The following is a 23,378-nucleotide window of genomic DNA, read 5'->3' as shown; positions in this document are numbered from 1 at the left end:
ATCTACGTATTCCTTCATTTAGCCTCTGACTGTTGTTTAACTTGTAACAGCATATGTTATTTCAATTACACCCATGATGATCGAGCAAGACAGCTATGATGCTCAAAATTTACAGGTAGGGTTTCTGCCCAACATGGTCTCTAGAAAGATTTGCTCTTCACTGGACATCGCATTAGACAAAATAAGTAATGTAAAGCACCACTGGTGCACATTAAAAATATGTAACCTCCATACATATCAGTTGTCAAAGTATCTATAGCAAGCAGACTGGGTATAGTGGGCAATGAAACCTCCAGGTCTGGTTTGCCCTATTGTCTATAACTTGCCCTTTGGGAACCGAGGCCACTGCAGAATTTCAACCTTTGGAACTGATCTATGCCTGGAGGCCTTGCCTTCACACGTGCCCACCAGCTGTACATTTATGCTAAATACATTTTGGCAGCGGTTCTGGAATCACATCTTGCAGATGCCAACTGCCTGTTTCTAGGAATATAAATGATGCTCCAGTGGTACAGTCTGCGTTTTCTTTTCCAGGGTGATTTCTGCTACTTGTTAGCTGGGCCAGTAACATCAACAAACTTATCTGGTGGTTGGTCTTGTAACTGGCACGACATGAAGCTATAACAGTGAGTGTAGATTCAACCTGCAACATCTAATGGCTATCAGGGGGTGCAACATCCATCATGTAGTGGTGGCCTACGTTCAAACATTGTTGCAGTTTTGTTGACACATTGATGACTGGATACACCGCCACATGTCCATGATTTTATTTCATTTGCACTGAACGAATGGTCATAATACTGCAAATTCACAACCCACGCTTCCCTCAGGGCTACTAAACCTTTCTTTGGCATTTTCAATTGTTGGATAGAATGATCTACATGTCTACAAAGATGATGATAATTGAGATACTACTGTGGGTTATGCACCACAATCTCTCCACTCAGCAGCAAGAGAGGCACACAGTAACAGAAAGGTTTGGGGAGATACAGTGCTCTGCTCACCTCCCAGCCGTTAACCCGGTATCCAGTGGTCTCTAGTTAGAGCAGCGCCCCTAGTTAGGGCATGTGGTAGTTGAGGTAATACATTCTGCAGCCTTTCCACCCCCTGTGAACATACCCTTAAGGTGGCCGTGCACTCCTTGCTTACAGGGCTTCTTACAGCAAGGCTGGTTGCATGTGCTTTCTTCAAACCTTGCAAACTACACTATATTATCACAAAGGCATAGCCCAGTATAGAAACCATCAGAATGTAACTTAGTGTATAGTTGACAGGTGTCTAACAGGGTATGGTGGTGGGATGTCACCTGAGCAACCAATCAGTATGTGATATCACAGCACTTTTGTACCCTCCAAAGTCCACTGTTGGCTATGCTAATCGGAAATGGAAAACATCTGGTGTGGATCCAGTGAAGACATGTTTTGGGAGATCTCGTAAATGGATAGAAAGTGGACAGAGAAGATTTGTACAAGCTGTGAAGGCATAACACATATAGTCAGCTGAAACTCGCATTCAGGAGGTCTATCAGGCTGTTGGAACACCCATTAGCACAAGAACCATTCGTAGGAAACTGCAAGGGCTATCCTGGATGAGTGGTTGCACACAATCCCAACATTATAGCAGTACTGTTGTATCTTGTCTCCACCAGAAGAAGGGGTGGAGACATGGGTTGTGTGGTTTGACTTATAGGGGAGGGGCAGGTGACGGCCACTAATGAGGATTGGCTGCTCCCCAGATGCAATGGCACACCTCCACCTAGCGTACAGGCATGTATGCTCCCCTCTGGCCTTCCATCTGTGCTGCCATTGCATCTGTAACGCTCCTGCCGCTGTCCTCCCGTATCCTCTTGTGGCCCCGCTGTCAATCCCTCCCGGCACTCCGTTGTCATTGCACCCGACTGTGTCACATAATTTCCCCTACAGCCCTTCACTGACGCTCTTCCTTCTACCCTGCCGACTCTGGCGCTGTCAGTCTCCCCCCACGGCTCCTAATTGCGGTACAATCACTGCGCCATTCCTGCATTTAGGCTGACCTGCCGTCGGCCGCTGTCAGTCTTCCCGCTGTTGCCCAATGTATCCTCTCGTTTACCGTGGAAGCAGAGCCACCGACGACGCTGAAGACAGCTGACGCGACGAAAACCTGACAGCGGCAGACATATTGCAGCACAGCTGGGAGGCCATCGGGAACAGTCACTACGGAGACGGAGAGTGGCAGAGCGGGGAGCCGAAAAGTCTAAGCGACAGGGAAATTGACAGCAGCAGGGAGCTGACGTGAGCAGAGGGGAAAATGACGAGAGTCAGGAGCAAATCCCTAGGTGTGGACGTTTCATATTAATCCAGCAGGACAAACCCTTGTCTCCACCCATACCTCTGGTAGAGACAATATACAACAGTACCCCATCATAGCAGTGAATGCACAGAGGCACCTGCAGTGCTGCTTGGAGCTCTGTTCTTGGACTAGAAGCAAGTGTTGTAGACACCTAAATCACCGTACACCATACTCCCGCTTGAATGGTCACACATGGGTGTTGCGGTTGCCTGGAGAGCAGTTTGTATGCAACTGTATAATCCGAGTTTGGGGGAGGTTCTGTTATGGTTTGGGGTGTTTCTGCTGGGAAGGACTAGGGTCATTGGTTATAGTGAAGTCCACCCTCAATGCCAATGGGTACAGATACATTCCGGACAATATGGCATCACCTATCCAGTGGTAATATTTTGGTACAGTTCCGGGTCTCCACCAACCTGACTGAGCACCAGTGTTGAGGCTTGGTTTGAGGAGCAGAACGTCTGCAAACTTCATTGGCCAGCCCAAAGTCCAGATCTCAATCCAATCCAGCATCTTTGGGACAAATTAGAACACTGTATCTGTGCACGCCCAAGATTCCCCACATTACTATCTGTAGCTCTCCTCGAGGAATGGATGCAAATCTCTCCACACGTTTAATAGTATTTGGGGGTAAGCATGCATAGGAGGGTTACTACAGTTATTGAGACCAAATGCCATCCATCACTGTTTTGAAACATTAATAAAATCGAATTTCATCATCTTCTATGGTGCCCCAATACTTTTGTCCACCTAATGTATATTAGTAAGTTGTTTAGTTAGATGACTGTCATCTATCAAACTATATTCACTAAAATTCAGACGACTTTTTACACGACTCAGTATTTACATTCACATGTACTTCCTCAGATTTCATTTTGCAACACATTCTGTTTCTTTACAGTTGCTTGTCTAGTACACTTAGATACAGTTGTACTAATGATGTACTGTATGGCACTACTGTATAGCAACATCTCCTGCTCTCTGCTGGTAATGGTTTTCTTTACTGCTGTAACACAGACCCAAATCGATGTTACTCAGCTGGTTGATTAGAGACCCAGAACAAGACGGGAGTTGGATGTATTTGCTCTGACAAAACACATCAATATGTTCTCTCCCTGGTCGTCGTTCTTTTACACCTCCCCACAGTAGGTTTTTATACAACTAGTGAAAATTTAAAATAGCCGGTGAGCAGTGAAAAAAAAAAATGTCAGACCAACGCAGTCTGAAAAAAAAAAAAAACTTTTGTGATTACCAGTCAAAAATAATCTCTGTTGGAAATTTCCAGCTGTCATGGGTAGGCAAAAAGATTCACATTCCAACAAGGATGCCAGGGAAGAAAGGGTTAAGATTTGCTTCGCAGAAAGCTTAGATTTTATGTAGTTGAGTTTCGGAGATGGAGGTTATTGAGCTATGTTAGGGCAGGTTAACATCCTAGTGACCAACCTACTACCAAACCTAAGAGCCATAACATTTTTATCTGTCCGTTGATGGATATGTGTGAGGCTTCTTTTTGTAACACAAATTGTGTTTTTGTTGGTACGGTTTTGTGGTTCACACAGCTTTTTGTTCACTTTTTACTGAGGTTTTTTTTTCTGAGGAGAGATATGCACATCATCAATGTTACATATCGAATAACTCTCTAATGCATACCCTGTGATAAAGGATTATTCAGATTGGAAAAAATATAGTTGGTCAATGGTAAGCCTGTTTTTGGATGAAGACCTTACCTAGCGATATTTTGAATTACTTGATCCATAACTTACAGTCATGAGAAAAACTAAGTACACCTTCTTTGAATTCTATGGGTTTATGTATCAGGACATAAAAAACATCTGGTCCTTAGAAGATCTGAAAATCAGGTAAACTCAGCCTCAGATGAACAACACATAAATTTAATAATTTAATTATTTAACAAAAACTAGGCCAAAATGCTGAAGTAGTGTGTGAACATTAAGTTCATCCCCATGAAGTAGTGTGTGAAAAATTAAGTACACCCCATTAATCAATAGTTTGTAGAACCAGCTTTAGCAGCAGTAACTTGAAGCGATCCTTTAATGCATGACTATCAGTCTCTCACACTGTTTTGGAGGTATTTTGGCCCACTGTTATTTACAATGTTGTCTCAGTTCATTGAGGCTTGTGGGCATTCGTTTATGCACAACTTCTTAAGGTCCTGTCACAGTATTTCAATTGGGTTGAGGTCCAAATTTTGACTGGGCGATTGCAGAACCTTGATTCTTCCCCTTTTCAACCATTCTGATGTAGATTTGCTGATTTGTTTGGGAACATTGTCCTGTGGCATGACCCAGTTTCGGCCAAGCTTTTGGATAGATGGTCTTTGATGACATATGACATTTGACTCTAGAATACTTTGTATACACAGGAGTTCATGGTCCACTCATTGACTCCTAGGTAACCAGGTGCCCATGCCCAAATCATCACCTCTCCACGACCATGCTTGACAGCTGGTATGAAGTATTGGTACTGATGTGCTGTGTTTGGTTTTCACCAAATATGAAGGTGGGCATTATGGCCAAACATCTCCACTTTGGTCTCATCTGTCTATAGAACAGTGTTTCAGAGGTCCTGTAGTTTGTTCAGATGCAGCTTTGCAAACTTTATTCATGCTGCGATTTTCCTTTTAGAAAGAAGAGACATTTCCTGGCTACCCTCCCAAAGAGGCCACACTTGTTCTTTGTTTTTCTAATTGTACTGTCATGAACCTGAGCATTTAACATGCTGACGCCTTTAAATTCTGAGATGTAGCACTTGGGTTTTTTTGTAGTCTCTCTGAGAATTGCACGGTCTGATCTTGGGGTGAATTTGCTGGGGCATCCAATCGTGGGAAGACTGTCAATTATCCAGAAGGTTTTCTACCTATAAATAATTCTCACTGTATAATGATGCACTCCATATAGTTTGGAAATAGCCTTATAACCCTTCCCAGATTGATGGGCAGCAACAATTGCTTCTCTAAAAGTTTCTTTACATGGGACAACTGTGGGCCAGATAAGCGCCCAACAGACATCCTACGGATTACTGCCCAACTAGTGCTCCTAAGCTAAACACTGGAGCAATAGTTGTACAAGTGAATTGGGGTGGGGTGGGGTGGGGTGGATCAGGATCGTTTCGGGCCACCCACTTCCAATCACAATAAACAGGAGCCTCTCAAACATTGAATGGCTCCTGTTTACACGGCCCAATAGTTGCTTGGTTTTCAGTTCTGCTAAAGACTTAGTGACTCTAACAGGTGAGCAATTTCTCGCTCAGTGCCCTGTCCGTGGCTGCATATACACAGGTCAATCATCGCCCGAATTTGCTGCTTTCAGTAAGAATAATTGCCTCATGCAAATTACCCCTTTTCACCTTGGCATTGTGTTAACACATACCTGAATGCTCCAGACCAAAACAATTGCTAAAAATTCTGCTTTTATAGAGGTGGTTACAATTGCGGTGATCAATTAATCAAGAGCATTTGATTAGCAACACCTGGCCCCTTCTTACCCTCTTAATTCCTATGGAAGTAGTAAGGGTACACTTACTTTTTCACATAATGCATTTGGATTTGGGCCTACTTTTGTCTAATGTAATTTGCCATGTGTTGCGGTTTATCCGAGGTTGTAGTAACCAAATTTTAAGACCCTCTGAGGACCAGATTTTTTTTAAATGATGTGTTTATATGTAGAATCATAGAACTCAAAGAGAGCGCACTTAGTTTTACTTATGACTGTATGTTGCCTCAGAATTTAGCTACTTATTCAACTCTAGAAGCTGGGTAACTAAATAGCTGTCTTCAGTAGTCTTACAAACAGAACACAACTCCAAGAATCCTTAGAAAGCACAGACCATGTGAAATTCATATAGTAGTAGTCAATAGTTTCTTGTCAATATGAAATTGAGTCAAAAGCACCTTCAAAAGTCAGTTTCTCAGTCTATATGATGCTGTCACATGGATCTACCACAGAAACTGCCCAGAGGTGAAGAGAGGCACTCTTTTCATAGTTATTGATGATGATCACACAGCTCTTGTCACATAGTTAGAATAAAGGAGATCACAGCTCTTGTCACATAGTTAGAATAGAGGAGATCACAACTCATCATGCTGACTGTATACTTGGAATAAATGTGAAACAAAGTAAAAAATCTTGGCAGTAAGATGGTGCCTGATAAGCATCAGACAGGGAGCGTGAAAGTGGCTACAATACACAGGGGAAACCTCCAAAATGTGAGAAGCAATCAGGTGAGAGGCGCAGGGATGGAAAAATGTGTCCTTTAAGAAAAAATATTCCACTTACTGGTTCAATTTTGAGTGCACTTCTGTAGCTGCCAAACAAAGAGGCTTGGGCTTTTAAGAATGCTCGTGCCACCCCGTCTCCTGTCGTTGTGGACACCTTTCTCAGTCGGTTCTTTAGTGCAGATACCTGGCAAATATAAAAGCAGCATTATGTCAATTGAGGAAAAAAACCACCCATTAAATAGAAAAGTATGGGCATCTAATGAGATACTTAGCAACATGCTTAGGAAGGCACAACATTATACAACCATTTTTTTAAACTGTAGTAACCAGTAGTAAACTAAATTGTTATAACCCCTTGCACCTAATTTTATTCACAGACATATCAAAATGATCAGGCCAAGAGGACTGTAACAGGATGGATGCCAGGAGCATCTTCTTCTGTAGTAGGAGCCTCCAACGCAGATTTGGCATGAAATCCTGGACGGAATGCTGGAAGCTGGAGGTATCCCATTGTATTCAATAGGGTCCATCCAATGCTGTTGGGTCCAACATATGCCGCCACCAGCACTTCCATTTTTTCTGTTCGGCAACCAGAATGATGCCAATCAAGGAAAACCTTAGAACTGCTGTGAACCGAGCCCAAGTGGTACTCCTATTTTGCATATTCCATTAGGAAACATTGAAAAACTCCATACCACCAATCAGGAGGATGTTCCCCCTTTCCTATAACCACAAATGGTAAAACAATATAAAGTTAAAAATGTAGAAGAGAATTAAAATAATTATATATATATATAATTTTTTTTTTAGGCCTTATAGTAGGCTTTTTATGGCAGTCGTTTTTTATACCCTCTAGTTGGCACATTTATACCCTCTAGTTGGCAGTTGGTACATTTATACCCTCTAGTTGGCAGTTGGTACATTTATACCCTCTCTAGTTCAACACAGGAGAATAACTGTATTTTTAGATGCAATACAGAAATAACTACAAATGAAGAAACATGCACAGAATAGACACACATACAGTGGTGGACATGAAGCATACAAAAGTGTGAATAAAGAATTTAAAACCATAGATAACCTTAGTCTACAGTGAATCCCTTCATTTTAAACAGCCAAATTGTCTGGAGTAACGCCATTTACCCATTTCAATTGATTGAGCCCCAAAAACCATGTTGAGTGGTACATTTATTAAGTGAAAACCCCCCATAGTGCATCACAGCTGACATTGATATTCCGTCTATAAATACACATAGAAAATTCCCCTGCCAATCATAAAACAAAGTAGATATCGGTAATTAACGGTGTCGTCTTTATGGAACCCATTCTTCTGAAATTGTTGCTGTTTAAAATAGAAATGTCATTCTTGCAGATTTTCCTTGAAGTCGGCTTAAGTCAGAAACACTTACTGCTAAGTGAGGTCACACCAGCACACGAATGGATCAAACTGATATGTAGTGCAAGTCTTCTTCCTAGCCCCACGTAAATATCACTGAAGGTTATTTTAATTAAGCAGGAATGTGCATGGAACCTTTCAGAAAATTAATGTGACCACGGAGAATCACACCATTAGTATAATACAGGATATTTTGTCAGTTAATTCACTGTCCGGCCATAATTAACTTAAGTCGTTAAAGCGATTTGGATCTATTTTTATTGAAAATGATCTGGGGTATAACTTCAAAGAAAAATACGATTTTAGGCTTGTGTCAGAGGCTCCACATATGTCCCTGCTATAATATAGAGTGTGCGGTTGTAATGTATAAAAAATGGCATCATACGGGGCGATTCTTTCTGGGAAGCCCAAACATTCCTCAATAGCTGTATATATTTTGGATAGTCCTCTAGGATGAAGATTAGATGTCACCTCTCAATGAAGTGGACTCTACCCAGCAAGTCCACAGAATACAACACAGAGGTCCAGCAGCACTCTTACAAAAAAATACCGTTCAATGAGAGTAATGATGAGCTTTGCAAAGCCACTTACAGGGAACCATGGACCTATTACTCCCAACACAGTCCACCAGAAAGGAGAAAAGCGGCAGCAACAACGGTGTAGAAAAGGAAAAAAAAAACGTTATTGCTCCATGTACAGAACAAGGCAACGTTTCAACCCAAAGGTCTTTCTTAAGCCTTGAGAAAGACCTTCTTGTTGAAACGTTGCCTGCTTCTGTACATGGAGTAATAAAGTTTTTTTTCCTTTTCTACACAGTTGTTGCTGCTGCCGCTTTTCTCCTTTCTAGTGTACCCAACAAGTCGAGACACAACCACCAGAGAGGTGTCTGACTCTGTGTGCCACAGACATCAGGCATATTCATTTTTACATGGTTGGATACATTCTCAGAGTAATCCGTGACATCGCGTTAGTGATCCAGGGATTATTTCGGTTGCCAGATTTGGAGTCCGGAAATTATTTTTTCCCCTAAAATGAAGAAAATTGTCTTCTACCTCATTGGAGTTTTTATTTTTGCCTTCCTCTGGATCAACATTGGGGGGTAATAGGAACGGACCTTAGTCTTTTTTTGGCATACACCATGTTACTATGTGATCTGCTGCAGCAATGATGAACAGCCTGTAGAGTGAAGATCTCCTTCAACCTAATCCATTCTAGTGTGCTCAGTACAAATCAGCCAGGTCAGACCATAAATAATAATGATGACACTGAGAACTGGCTTTATACTTACTTACCTGGCGCATTCTTGCAGTTTCTGCTTCCATTTCTATGCTGCAGGGCTGTCCGTCCAGGATAAACCTCATACGAGTTTTTGAACTGGGCGCCACCATCTTCATGCTCTGCTTTGAACTCTGCTTTTGGATGGACTACAGCCAGCACACTCCAAGTATGCTCTGCGGGGTGTTCTCCAGTAATAATGAACAGCTACAGAATGTGCTCAAGAGATGCTCCTGGCATTAACAAAGACCCGGAGCAGGTGTTCTGCACATCCACATGTTATACATTGATCTAGTGCTTCTCAGCAGTATTTATAGCATACTATGCTAGGCTGAATGAAGACAATGACCATCTAGTTCAAATGCTCCCAGAAGCGGCCTCTAACCTACCTGGATCTCAGACTGGTTTCTGAGAGCATATGAACAGGTAAGCTCCAGAGCTGTTTATATAGTGCAGTACTGCATGACAGCTGCTGTGATGTGATGTGGTGCCCGTGGTGTAATGTGGTCCTGAGATGAGGGACTACACCTGACAGCAGTGGTCACTGGGTTACTCCTCCTCTAGGTGCTGTGTTGAGGCAGCAACAGTCACCATGCGGTGCCGCGCCTAGTAGATCAGGGGCCCATTAAAAAGGTTGGTGTGAATTAGCCATAGGGTTTATACAATTTGATCAAAATGTAACAAAAAACCTCATGTTTATAAATATTGCCGAGAAGCGCTAGATCAATGTATAATATGTGGATGTGCGGCCATGTCTTTTTTCTTCAGTATTGGTATACAAACATGCACGCAGTCTAACTTTATTGCGCATTAATACTGGCGAATGGGTTCATTTAAATAAAGTCGAACGGCATTTCAGAAAAAGTGTGGTGAAGGAAGTGTACCGACAAAATCCTGTATTCACAAATTCGTTAAGAATCAGTTAACAAATAAGGCATTGATGGAAGGTTACTGTCAACAAGATGGTACAACATGTCACATATCTAAGGCCGGCTGTCCACAGGCGTTGCGAAGTCCAGCGGGAGCCACCGCCCGGGACCAGGGGCCGCCCCCGAATTTCCGCCGGTCAGCCCTATCTAATAGATAGGCTGACCGTAGAGAATCAGGGCAATTTGCAGCATGGTGCGAATCGCAATGATTCTCCGCTCGTGGACAGGTGCCAGCGCTTTCCATAGGTGACGGCAAAATCACTGCCGTGGACAGGGGGCCTAAAGGTGCTTTTAGACGGAACGATTCGTTCAAAATACTGTTCAAATGAGCGAAAGTGAACGATAATTATTTAGTCTAAAGAGCTGAACAAAACTTTCTTTTCATTCGTCGTTCATTTTATGCCGGCATAAAAATCATCGTTGGCTCATTCACTTATCGTTCGGTTTAAACACCGATCCTTCAGTCCCTCTCATTCACTTATACAGCAAATATGAATGACTGACTGATTCTTCATTTGAACAAGGCAACAATGTATCTGCCTGTATTAACAGGCTGCATGAGAACGAGCTAGTGGTGATGTCACTCGCCCGTTCAAACGATAAACAACTCATCTAACAGGTCCCTTATGCAAGCATGAGGGAAACCGAAAATTAATTCTGTGGCCACCAAGATCACCAGACTAGATGCCATCTGATTTCTTCTTGTGGGGGTTTACTGAAGGGCCATGATAAACAAACAATTGACGCCCTTAAAGATGTGGTATTACGGGGGGTTGCCGTCATCACCACTATTACATTAGCTTACGATATTTATGCTAACTTCAAAATATAGTGTGTTGCGCCGATCCTGGTCAGCCACTCACTTTATAGCTATGACACTAACTCTATGGACACAGCATCACTGTGGCCTAGTCCATACAAAGGTGTAATGGTAAGCAGCGACATGGGACTAGGAAAGAATTTGCAATGTTAGACTACTTTGACCCCCTTCACTCGGACGTATTTGGGCGCGCAATACGCAGAGAATAGAAACCATTGATTTTAATGAGTTCGTTCACATGCGAGTATTTCGGTTACGCAAAGAAAAAGTAGAATGCTCTATTTTCCTGCGTATTTGTGCACCCAAAATGCCAATAGAAGTCAATGGTGATGCACAAATGTCCATACAATACACTAATAGATGCAAGAAACACTGCGTAATTGCACAAGAAAACCACATCTGAAACTCAGACTAATTAGCCATTGCAATTGGTGCATTTTTTTTTGCCACGCACAAATGAAAATGCCTTTTGGGCGCCAAAATCACAGTAAAATACACCAGTGTGTGCACAAAAAAAGCACCGTCCGTTCCATAAATATGCATTCGCTCATGTAAAGGGGGCTTTATTTCAAAACTGCCGTATTTTGGGGTTTTGCTAATCAATCAGAGAACCTTGTAAAATTGCCTCCACAAATCAGTTTACTGTATATATTGATTCTTAATTGTATAAATTTCACTCTTTACATCAATTTGCATTATTATACACACACAAAGTATCCAAAAAGTGTCAAAGTTCAAATGATACACATAGACTGTATTCACAATGAGAAAAAAAAATGTAAGTATTCCCCCTTACAACAGTCTTTCCCAACTCCAATCCTCAAGGACCCCCAACAGGTCATGTTTTCAGGATTTCCTCAGTGTTGCTCAGGTGATGTAATTATGGTCGGTGCCTCAGACATTGCCACAGGTGTTCTTACTATAGGATATTCTAAAAACATGACCTGTTGGGAAACACTACCTTAGAGTTAATGAGTTTGACTATTTGACTAATGCCCAAAAACATGCCAGTTTTGGTTTTCCAATTCTGTAGGCACAAAAGCAGCAGTTTATATTATCAAAGTAGTACGTCAGCGTTTACAGTAGTTCTCTACAAATAGAAGTATAGCAAATTTATTTAAAGAGGAACCATGACCTCTCCTGACATGTCTGATTTAGTAAGTAATTGTATTCCCCATCATATAACAAGTCTGGAGCATCTGATCTGCATTGTGTGGTTCCTCTGTTATTCCTCATGGAAATTTAGAATTAAAAATTGACAGTTGGGTCTTATCATTGGGGGAGGGGGGTGTCCGAGCATACAGATTGTCCAATCAGTGCTGCCAGTCTCAGACTGTGTTTGGTCACATCTATTTTAACAAAAGTAATGGCAACACCCAGTTACTAAAAGGGTTGTCTAGGCAAATCCTTAGGATAGGTTATTAATAGTTAATAACCACATACCTGTCACGATGCTTGGTGATCCATTGATTGTCCAGCCCGCTGTCAGTGCAGTGGGGTGTGACATCGTTATCCGTATTGGAGGTGGAAGTGTCACAGAGAGCTCAACTCCCACTGAAGTCAATGGGAGCAGCTGCTTCCTACTACGCTTCCACTGACACTTCTGCCTCAGCCACCAATGGCGAAGTCCAGCTGCACTGCCTGCCGCCCACACAATCAGCTGATCACTGGGGATCTCAAGTGTTGGATCTCTAATGATTAATTATTGATGAACTATACTGACAATCATGATCAATAGAATCTGCCCGGAGAACCCCTTTAAATTATTCAAATTTGTATTAGAGAAACAACAGGGGAGCAATACAAGGCAGAATTATAAGAAATGATGCTCCAGAATGGTTATTTAATGAATAGTACAAATATTTATTAGGGACCTTCCATAAAAGCACCAGGATGCACTTCTCTGCTGTCCCTCCAATCCCCTGGTTCTGGATCCTGTTTTCAACTGTCCAAGATGACCCAAATAATCTTCAGGCTATGTAATCCCCATGGTGTTAGACTACTAATGCACTATTACCTGCTCTGATTGGCCAGAGTTGCTCATGTTATCAGCACTGGCCAATCAGAGAGCAGTGTACAGTGTGTATTAGGTAGTTAGAAAATTGATGCAGCCATCTTGGATGACCAAATTCAGGGCACAAAACTGGTGGATCAGAGGGGCGGCAGAGAAGCACAACTACAAGTAACATACTCCCTTGTTCCTCCTGTCCCAGGACAGAATTTTGTCGGGATGCTTTAATATATTTTATTGTATCATGTGGTCCTATTATGTGCTACATGCTGTTTCCGCGTGGCAGTAGGTACTCTGCATATGAACCTTGTGGTATCCTCAGGCAATATATAAGGTTTCATAATAAGCTGACATTTCTTACTAACAACTGATGAAATCCGGTAGTCCATCACAAGGTGTAATGTACGACGCGCTTGGATGGCATATTCGGTGCATTTAGACTACAAGATGGTTTATAGTGGAATATAAGCTGTGTGCTGGCACATGGCTCCCATATAAATGCATAGCAACATAGAGGGCACATTCCTGAAAACAGCTGGGTGGTGGCGGTGTGGCCCACAGTGAACAAAGATGATGGAGGCGCCCAATTAAATCTTTGCCCTGGGTACAGGAAAACCTACCTGCAGTTCAGGAAAGTCAAGTAATAGCAGCAAAAGCAGGAATAATGCTACCACATATCATATATATTAGCCATCTTTTTTTAAGAAGACCACACTCTAAAGACCACATTTTAATGCAATGTTGGCTGGTCGTCTGGAAGACATTTTACTCTCACTCACAAATTGGTTTTTACAAGGGGTTGAATTTTTTCTGGTTCTTAAGCCTTGCAAAATGAAACAACAAATAAGTAAAGTGGAAACAAGACATTTAAGAGAAGACCGAAAGCAACCTATAGCCCGTGTCTGGTCATGCATAACTAAGTTCCTGATAGTTTTTAATAATTCAAATCACTGGGGTAAGCACTTGAAAGGCTGAGCAGAAAATAACAGTATCTATGGTAGCATCACTGACATTTCCATCCTTTGAAACACATCATCCTAACCCTTTTGCTTCTGGCTTCTCAAAGGCTCTGCTCCACCTGTGCATTATTACGCACTTAACCCCGGCTGACCTCCCTCTTTCATTGTCGAGGTGTGTAATTACTCCATATTCACAAAGCCACACTTTTCAGGTGCAAGTACAGATCTCCTAATGATCTAATTACCATTTACACAAAAGGTGAATGCTCACTCATTGAAACTAAGCAAATATCAACCGGACACCTTCTCACACATGCAGATTGCAAATCACTGGTGCGTCACATGATGTCTTAGTTCTTTGTAGCTGAAAATGTAGCTGTAAATAAATAATTGCATCGTTTCATGCCCCACCGTAGGCTCACAAAACATATAGTCCGCAAAAGTGACTTTCTTCACATCCACTCTTTGCTTACACTAAAGCCCTGTTTGGGCGAGTCAAAAAATTCTGAAACAAAGATGACTGAATTTACGATTTGGACTCCTGGACTACGCATGATATCTCAATGTACTTACATCGGCTGCTGGAAAGATCTAATGTTCTGCAGTAAAACATACCATCTCTTAGTATACAGATGGGTTCCCAGTGGGGGAGAAGGCGGGCCGGGCCGGAAGCAGTGCAATGAGCTCCCGCCCCCCACCACTTTTTGTAATGGGAGGGGTGTGGCGGGGGTGGAGCTAAACCCGGCCGCTATACGGACGTCTGAATAAGCCCTTAGAAAGAGTTTTAGACAAATAATGAAAAATAATTTTCTTCATGTAAAAGGACAAATGGACAATTTGGACACATTTGTCGATGTTCTGATGCTTAGAACTATAAAATATCATGCAATCAACTTTTGTTTGCAGTAGAATACTTCTCAGAAAGTTGGTGAGACCAATAAACAACACCATTCATACAGCATCAAGGTCAGAAATAAGCTTTACTACATGAAGGGGCACATTATAAATAGTAACCGCCAGGAATGGACAGGCCATTTTTAAGCAGTGTGTGGCCATCACGCCCATTAGATTTAGGCTGTAATTGCAGGGGCGATATTCATGCGCGGGTTCTGTGTGTTGCAAGATGGACAGAAACTGGCACATGAATAGAATTCAATATTTTCAATGGGTTCATTTCCATGAGTGAATTTTCACTCGCAGTGATGATGAGATCGAAAAATCGCAGCATGTCCTATTTTTGGGCAAATCTGTTAAAGGATTGCCCATTACTTCCTTTAAAAGTGTGAAAAAAATTGCATTGTACTTGCAAGCCATATGATTTGCATGCAAGTTTGACACGCTATTCCCATTTTAACCCCTTAGTGATGGCCCTATTGCCTTTTTATGTCCTGGCTTTAATCCTCAAGGATATAAAAACATGCATCCCCTGAGGAATAAAGCCCTGCAGGCTCTGGACGTGACAGCTCCATGCTGTCGGTTCCCGGAGGTAGCCGACAACCTGGAGCTGTCATGGGAAGCCGAAGGAAGCCCTTCCTGGTCATGCATTCGGCGCTATCCTACAGATAGCGATGGTAGCATTAAAGTATATAAAAAGTTTTAAAAAGTTAGAGTTTTAGCTCCCCTTAAGGATCGCATCCATGAGGGGGTCTGAAACTACTCACCCCCCATCCTCTGCGATGTCTGGCGATGATCTGGTCCGGAACGCACCCTCCGGCGCCTTCTGCGCAAACAACCAAATTGGCGCGGTACATTTGAAAAGTTCAAAAAAGTTAAATAAAGTAAAAAACTTTCACCTCCCCTCATGAATCGGAACCATCAGGGGTGGTGAAAATACTCACCCCCGTCCTCCGCGATGTCCCCTGGTGATATGGTCCTTCCATGACCTCATGCTGCCTTCTGTGCATGCGCCCGACAGAAACGTCGGATGCGTGCACAGAAGGGCTCGCGCCCCAGGAAATTTAAAATCCCTCTTCTCCCGGCTAGCATGTGTAGCCAGGAGCAGAGAGATGTCACGGGGGACTGCTGTATGCGGTTCCCGGTCACATGATCACTGTTATCCAATAGATAACAGTGATCATGTAACGTTAAAAAAAAAGTTGAAAGTTGAGCCTTTGCAATGTTGGCTTAATGCAGGAAAACAAAGTATTCCTCAAAACGTTGATAAGTAATGTTAAATTTGTACATCTCCTAAATGGTTAAAAAAAAAAAGGGTTTCAAATGTGCGCCAAAATAAATAGAAAAGTAAACAGATGGAAATATATATCCTAGCAAAAATGTGTACAGTATGTTTGCACATATTTCAGACATATATATTTTTTAACGCAATATTAAAAGTTATATTTTATTATTAGTAGGTTCTTCACAGTGAATAACGATTAGGGCCGTGAACTGATCTGTCTCTAAATTAATTTTATTTAAGATATTACAGTTGAAAATGTCAAAAAAAAAATGTTTCCAACATTTTCAGAATTTTGGCACTTTTAATACTCACAAATTCTATTGATCTATTTTTACCACCCAAATGAAGTATAATATGAAGTATAAGAATCACTTGGATATGCAAAACCTTTACAGAGTTATTCTATGTTAAAGTGACATGTCAGATTTCCAAAATTTGACTCCGTCAGTAAGGCGCAAACAGGCTTCGTCACTAAGGGGTTAATTAATGGAACCGCATTTAAATGCAAACTGCAGATTTTCGACTGTAAAATGAGTGCATTATAGGTCAGATTTTCTTGGACGGATTTGAAACTCGCCGGTGTGCATACTGAGGGCTCACTCACACTTGCACATTACGAATCCGCATTACCAAATTTTTCAGGAAAAAAGCATTGACAAAACAATTATTTTAGTCACATTTACACATTTCTGAACGCGTTTTTTTTATTTTTTATGTATATGCCTTATTGTCAGTACGCAGCATGTTCCAACAGATCTCTATAGATATGTTTTTAGCCTACAGGAGTCTATAGATTGAATTCCTACAACACATTCCATTTTTACATCATTTACATGTGCAGATTTATTTTTATTATCTGTATTTCAGCAACATTACAAAAATAGCACAAAAAAACTAAACAAAAGTAAAAACCGAATAAATATGAAAACAAGACAGCGCAGAACGCAACATGTAACAAAAATTTAAAATGGTAGAATCAAAATGAATCTTTAGGATACGGATATTTTTTTCTAAGGCTGAAGTCACAAGGGTGTAAGCACATTTACAGAGGCGTATTTGTGTGGGCTTTACTGTACTTTTTACACACACAGAAAAACACACAACCGTGCTCCCCTTCATTGAAATGCGGAATATGTTGGTGCTATACAAATAAAGATTATTATTATTGAAATGGCCAACAAAGTCAATTAGTGCGATATGTGCAGGAAAAAACAGCACACAACATAATTTTTTGTGTGAATGAAAAGCGTGCTCAAAATACGCGAATGTGAACGAACCCACTGAAACCAAGCGCAAAACACTGCACAGAAACGTTTGTGTGAATCCAGCCTGAACCCGATTGCACACAATGGGTACTTTGGGCGCCTTTCTGCATCTGTATTGTGGTTATAAATGCCAACCTGAAGAAACAGCATAACAGATCTCTACTCTGGGGCTTATCCATCAGATTTGTATTGTAATTTGCGCCGCAATAAAGGACATATATTGTACAGTGGAGACAGACATCATACAAAGCTTTATTTCTGTAAATACGGCAGTAATCCCACTGGTTTTCTTCTCACAGATTACCGTCCGATTCCTAGATTGCTAACACTCATCTCCGACACCTCTAACTACTCTATAATATAGTGTTAATCCATTTACCACTCATCAACACCAGCCGCCTCCTGCAGAGGACACATCCCATCTAGGTCTACTCTACCACTTACATTTTTGGCTGTAATAACGGTTTATAGAAAAAAAATCAATACGACTGACAAAATAAATGCAGTGTTTGCCAATCACAGTGGCGAGCGGGCAGCTCGGGAGAATTCTTAAGACACAACCGTGCTGCATGCCAGACCAGCTTTCTGTGCACTCGGGTTACAATGTCATTGACTAATACTGCTACAAGAACAAGTCCGCACTGACCGCTAATAGCAGAAATACACTAATATGTCTTAACCCCTTACTGATGAGCCTATTTTTTGCCTTACTGACCAAGTGATTTTCATTGCTGCATTACAAGAGCCATTACCTGTTGACATACCTGTATGAGGGCTTGTTTTTGGAGACAAATTGTATTTTTTAATGGTAGCACTCTGGGGGAACATAAAATGTGTTGTATAAAGAACCCGCAAAAATTCTGCCTTTTTTTTGTTGTGCTTTTACGGCGTTCACAGTGTGGTGAAAATAAGGTAACTTTTTTCTGTATTTTGGACCTGCAGGTACTCATATAATGAATGAATAAGCAATCAAACAATCGCAAGTTTAACTCTCCTATGGGAGTCTAAAATAAGTTAAAAAAAGAAAAGACACGTTTTTTTGGTTACTCTCGCTCCATGAAACAATTGGAAGGAAAAAAGTCATATGTACCCCCAAATTATATCAATGATAATTACAGGTCACCCTGCAAAAGACAAGCCCTCACACAACTTGATTAAAAAAAACTAAGGAGTCAAAAGATAGCAACATAAGTATTTTAAAAGGTTTTTTTTTTTTAAGCAGGACTACATAAAAAAAGCAAAAACTCTGAATGTGGTATCATCATAATTACAGTTGCATGTCTGTGACCATAGTATACTTGTGTGAAACTGGCCTAAAACACATTAAGTAAGCCATATTCTTGACAAGCCCATGAAAGTTGTACCCAGTGTTATGATGGGGAAGGCTGGAGGTAGAAAAAAGGATTCAGAGGCAGTGTTGTGTGTGTGTAATATATATATATATATTTCACACACACACACACATATATATACATACATACACACACTATAGCGTGTTTTTGCGGACTGAACTACTGATGCTCTATCCTTAGGATAGATCATGAATAGTTGATTAGCTGGAATCCACCTCTCAGGACCCTCGCAGATCAACTGATCACTGGCACAAACAAAGCCAATGTGGTGCTGAAATGTATTACTGGAATTAAAGCTGGAGTCGGAACTTTGGCTTACTCTCTATACAATGTAATAAAAAGCTGGCCCCACTACTTGTCCAGGTTCTCTCTGGGTCTCATTTTAGTGTTAATAGAACAGAGGCTCTTGCATTTTAGTAAGAAGTGACTACACAGAGAGTCTGAAACTGAAAGACCCTATATGTAGTGCACATGAGCCACATTAATGGGCCCTATTTAATTTCCCTTGTGAAGGGTGCTGTGGGAGAATCGAATGCTTGCTGCTACACTTCCCCGCAGATTACAGCTGATCACTGGGGGTCCCAGAACAGAACAACCAACTCATATCTAGGGGACCCATCTAACGCAGACTACTACATGTTATTTCATCATCATCATAAGAACCATTTTAATTACAGGGGTACCTTGGGTTAAGAGTGCCTCAGCTTACAAGCTTTTTGACTTGAGAGCAGGCTCTCTCTTGAATTTTTGCTGTTATTTAAGAGCTAAAACTTGGGTTTTTATTTTATTTTTATTACTACAGCTAGGCATTATTTTCAGGAAAGGGCTTATATTTAAAGCCCTTCCCTGAAAAGCAGAAAATTACTGTGGGGTGCCATTCTATTGCTTTCAATGGGGCAATGCCATCCCCATTAAAAACAGTAGGAGAGCTTTGCGATCCAGAATGGATTAATGGCTTTTCCAATAATTTCAATGGGGAAAATTGATTTGACTTACGAGTGTTTTGGGTTAAGAGCTCCGGCACGGAGCAAAATAAACTCCTAACACAAGGTACCACTGTAAATGTAATAATTTTATTGTATAAAAAGCTATTCACATCCGATTCCCTATTAGTTGTTACTGAAATAGGAAGAAAAAGCATCATTCTTGTCCAAGGACTATTGTGGTATCGCAACTCACACCCACTTACTTGAATAGCACTAACCTATAATTCCAGAGTCAAGGGTGTCGCTGTTTCAGGAGGGAAAAAAAAACACCCTCTGAGGCCTCTTTACGACGAGCATATATCGGCCACCGTTTTCACAGCCAGGCCGATATATACTACCATCTGGGGCATAAAAGCTTGTGAACGGGCGCACAAATCTAACATTTGTGTGCCTGTTCACACGGCATGGGCCCCGGAGCATAAATGCCGAGGCTGCCATGCCGTTGAGCCTTCCCCCTTCCCTCCCCCTCGCCAGCTCACCTCTTCTCTCCTCTACTCCAGATGATTCCAATGGGAGGGTTGGGATGGGGGTGGGGCTAAGCACTGCCCTGCCCCACCTCCTCCCATTGAGGCAGGACAGGGGGTTGCTTAGCCCCACCCCCATTCTGCCCCTCCCACTGGAATCAACCAGAGGGGAGACGAGAAGAGGGAGGAAGCTTAGCAGTCATGCTGCTAAATTCCCTCACACCTCCCTTCTCCGGCTGCTGTCACTGGCTCCCATAGGAGCCTATGCAGCAGCTGATGTATTGCAGCCCAAAAGATAGTTCCAGGACTATCTTTTGGGCCCAATGTAAAAACGCCCAGCGCTATATTGGCCGGCTGGTCGTTTTAGGTCACGGGAATATGGCCATGTGATCTGATGCATTGGAATACAATGCATCAGTTCACAGTGTATATTGGCCAACCGTGAAAACAGTGGGCCGATATATGCTCGTGGGAAAGAGCCCTAAGGGTGTGTTCACACAATGCTGATTTGCTGCAGATTGCTGCAGATTTCATCCTTTCAACTGAATTCAAGTTTTATAGCTAAAATCTGCTGTAGATCTGCACGAAAATCGGCAGCAAATCAGCTATAAGTGAATGTACCCTAAGGATATGTTCCACGTAATGGCAATTGGTACAGTTTGTCCAAAATGGACAGTACACACCAAATTATGAGTCTGAAAAACAGACAAAATGTGCTCCATTGGTGCGTATTTTGAGGCCCTTTTTGATATGGATTCACAGCAGAATTCACCCTTTCAATTGAAAGAGGGAAGTCTGCAGCAGATCCGAATCGAAAGCAAATTTGTCACATGGGAAAATACCCGTCTTCAGGTCTCAGCCACTTTAATGCTGAGGTTGATGATATAATGCCCTTTGATGAATCCTTCCTACTTCTTGGGTTCTTGCTATGCATTCATCTAGGCGGGAAATAAAGGAAACTACATTTTCTAACAAGCTGAATGCACATATAACTCAAACTATAGAATACCACTAATTAACAATGGTAATTATTGAAACTAGGCAGGTAGGCGACAACAAGGAGCAATCAACAATGATTTATAATGTAATCAGAAAAGAAGATAGGATGCATCTCTGAGATAGTTATTATCAGCACCAAATAAATCACCTCCACTAATTTCAGATGTATTACACAAAGCAGTGTTTCTTTTGGAGTGTACCATGAGGACTCACTGATTTAAGTGCCAAGTGGACCTCAGGGCTCTTTCACACAGGCGTTGCGATTTTTGCCCGCCCACGGCGAAGTTGCAGCTAAATCTCTCGCTTTCTTGCCCATTCAGAAAGTTGTGAGTAATGTATATACGCCACAGCCTAGAATTCCGAGGGCCAGGGGGAGAAACCTTATCGCTGCTAAACTCTCTCCCCCTCTCCTTGCTGGCTGATCACAGCAATAGAAGCTCCTATAGAAGCCTATGGGAGCTGCTGGCAAAGGGAGAGGGAGGGACTTTAGCAGCGCTTGCCATGCTAAACTCCACCCCCACCCCCCAGCCTATGGGAGCTGCCAGCAAGAGGAGGGGGAGAGACTTTAGCAACGCGAGTCACTGCTAAACTCACTTTCCCTTTCCTGATGGCTCTCATAGGCTCCCATAGGAGTCTATGAGAACGGCCTGCGTATTCTGGCAAAAAGATGTGACAAGACATATCTTTTCTGGCCATGCGTAAAAGAAGCCGGATGGAATCTGCAGCATATGTGCTATCTTTCCGGCCAGCTAATTTTACGAGCCGGAAAATCGTCCATTTGAACAAATGCATTGGAATCCAATACTTCAGATGGTTGCGATATTTGACCGAGCGTTTTATTGGCCATATGTGCTAAAGAAAAAAAAAATTGCAGGAATGAAGAATAGCTGTGACCAAGTCCCGATCTTTAGTCACGTATTTTCTGCAGTTCACACAGGTGGCTGCAGCGTAACGGCAAATCCCATGATCTGCAGAAATCCTCGGAAGGACTGCTAATGCTTAAGCAGAGACAGCTGTCTTCTCTCCCCAGCGTGCGATGCAGCTAAACTCCCTCCACCTCCTCTTTTTTTCAGCTCCCATCGGAGTCTTTGGGAGCTTCCAGCGTATCTCGACCAGAGATTTACTGATAGATCTTGATCTATTATATGGTACATTAAAAATAGTACCACTGAAAAATACAACTTTGCCATGAAAAACAAGCCCTCAGATATCTACATTGATGGATAAATAAGAGAGTTATGACTTTTTCAAAGTGAGGAGGAAAAAAAAATTTTTAAAAAAGGGCTGTGCTCTTAAAGGGTTAATGGTGGTTTATTTTCCTCTACTCACTGAAACTAACTTGGACACCTGAGCTGAGTGTGCCTGTTTATGATATTCAAAATATCTCTAAAACCGACAATTTCATCTAAGGCTCCTTGGACGTAACATCTTTATACACAAATATACAGCATGAGAAGGGCTTTTTCCTTGTGAATTTTGACTTCAATAATGGTAAAATAACCTTTATTCTAACATTGTTGAAAATGATTTTGCGAAAAAACTACTTCATGTATGGGGAGGCCTATTATAGGCAAAATTGTGGTACCGCTATGGGTACGAATGTGGCCCCAGCGTATGCCAACATATATAAATGTGTCTCCTGGACGTATGAAATGGACATCTCCCCAATGACCAAAAGTCCGGACATGGATACGTTATATAGATGATATTTTTTATCATCTGGGATGGATCAGAAGCTGAGTTGTGATCATTCCACTGCGAAATCAACAACATTTACCCGAAGCTTAAATTTACTCTCACTTGTTCCCCAGAACAAATACAATTTTTAGATGTCATGGTCTACAAGGCTGACAGACAGCTTATGACTGATCTTTATACTAAACAGACCGACAAAAAGAGCTTGCTCCTACATAAGAGTTTCCATCTATCAAAAATGTGTGATTCCTTACCTTGTAGTCAGCTCTTGAGGGTGCGTATAATCATAACCGACGAGAAGATCGATACACATCTTGATGAAATATGTATAAAATTCAAACAAAGAGGTTATCCAGGTGGAATAATTGAGCCCCTTCAGATTAAGGCTCGTTTGATCAGTCGTGATACCCTTCTATCATCTACATCTCAACGTGCGATGCAATCTCGCATTCCCTTTGTGTCTACTTTTGGCCCAATGAGTGGTAG

The 23,378-nt window shown here is 41.8% G+C and overlaps 1 protein-coding gene across 4 annotated transcripts in view; it reads right to left on the bottom strand.

Annotated features, from left to right (window-relative positions):
- Nucleotides 1-23,378, bottom strand: part of DENND1A (DENN domain containing 1A) — a 674,161-nt gene that overhangs the window by 200,790 nt on the left and 449,993 nt on the right. For all 4 annotated transcript variants that reach the window (XM_066580802.1, XM_066580803.1, XM_066580804.1 and 1 more), the window contains exon 13: nucleotides 6,621-6,746. In XM_066580802.1, the coding sequence (XP_066436899.1) occupies nucleotides 6,621-6,746 (126 nt within the window). The remainder of the gene's footprint in view (nucleotides 1-6,620; nucleotides 6,747-23,378) is intronic.

This window comes from Eleutherodactylus coqui, chromosome 10, assembly GCF_035609145.1.
Source record: "Eleutherodactylus coqui strain aEleCoq1 chromosome 10, aEleCoq1.hap1, whole genome shotgun sequence".
Taxonomy (NCBI): Eukaryota; Metazoa; Chordata; class Amphibia; order Anura; family Eleutherodactylidae; genus Eleutherodactylus; species Eleutherodactylus coqui.
The sequence above is the reverse complement of the archived record's forward strand: the minus strand, read 5'-3'. Positions and strand labels throughout refer to the sequence as shown.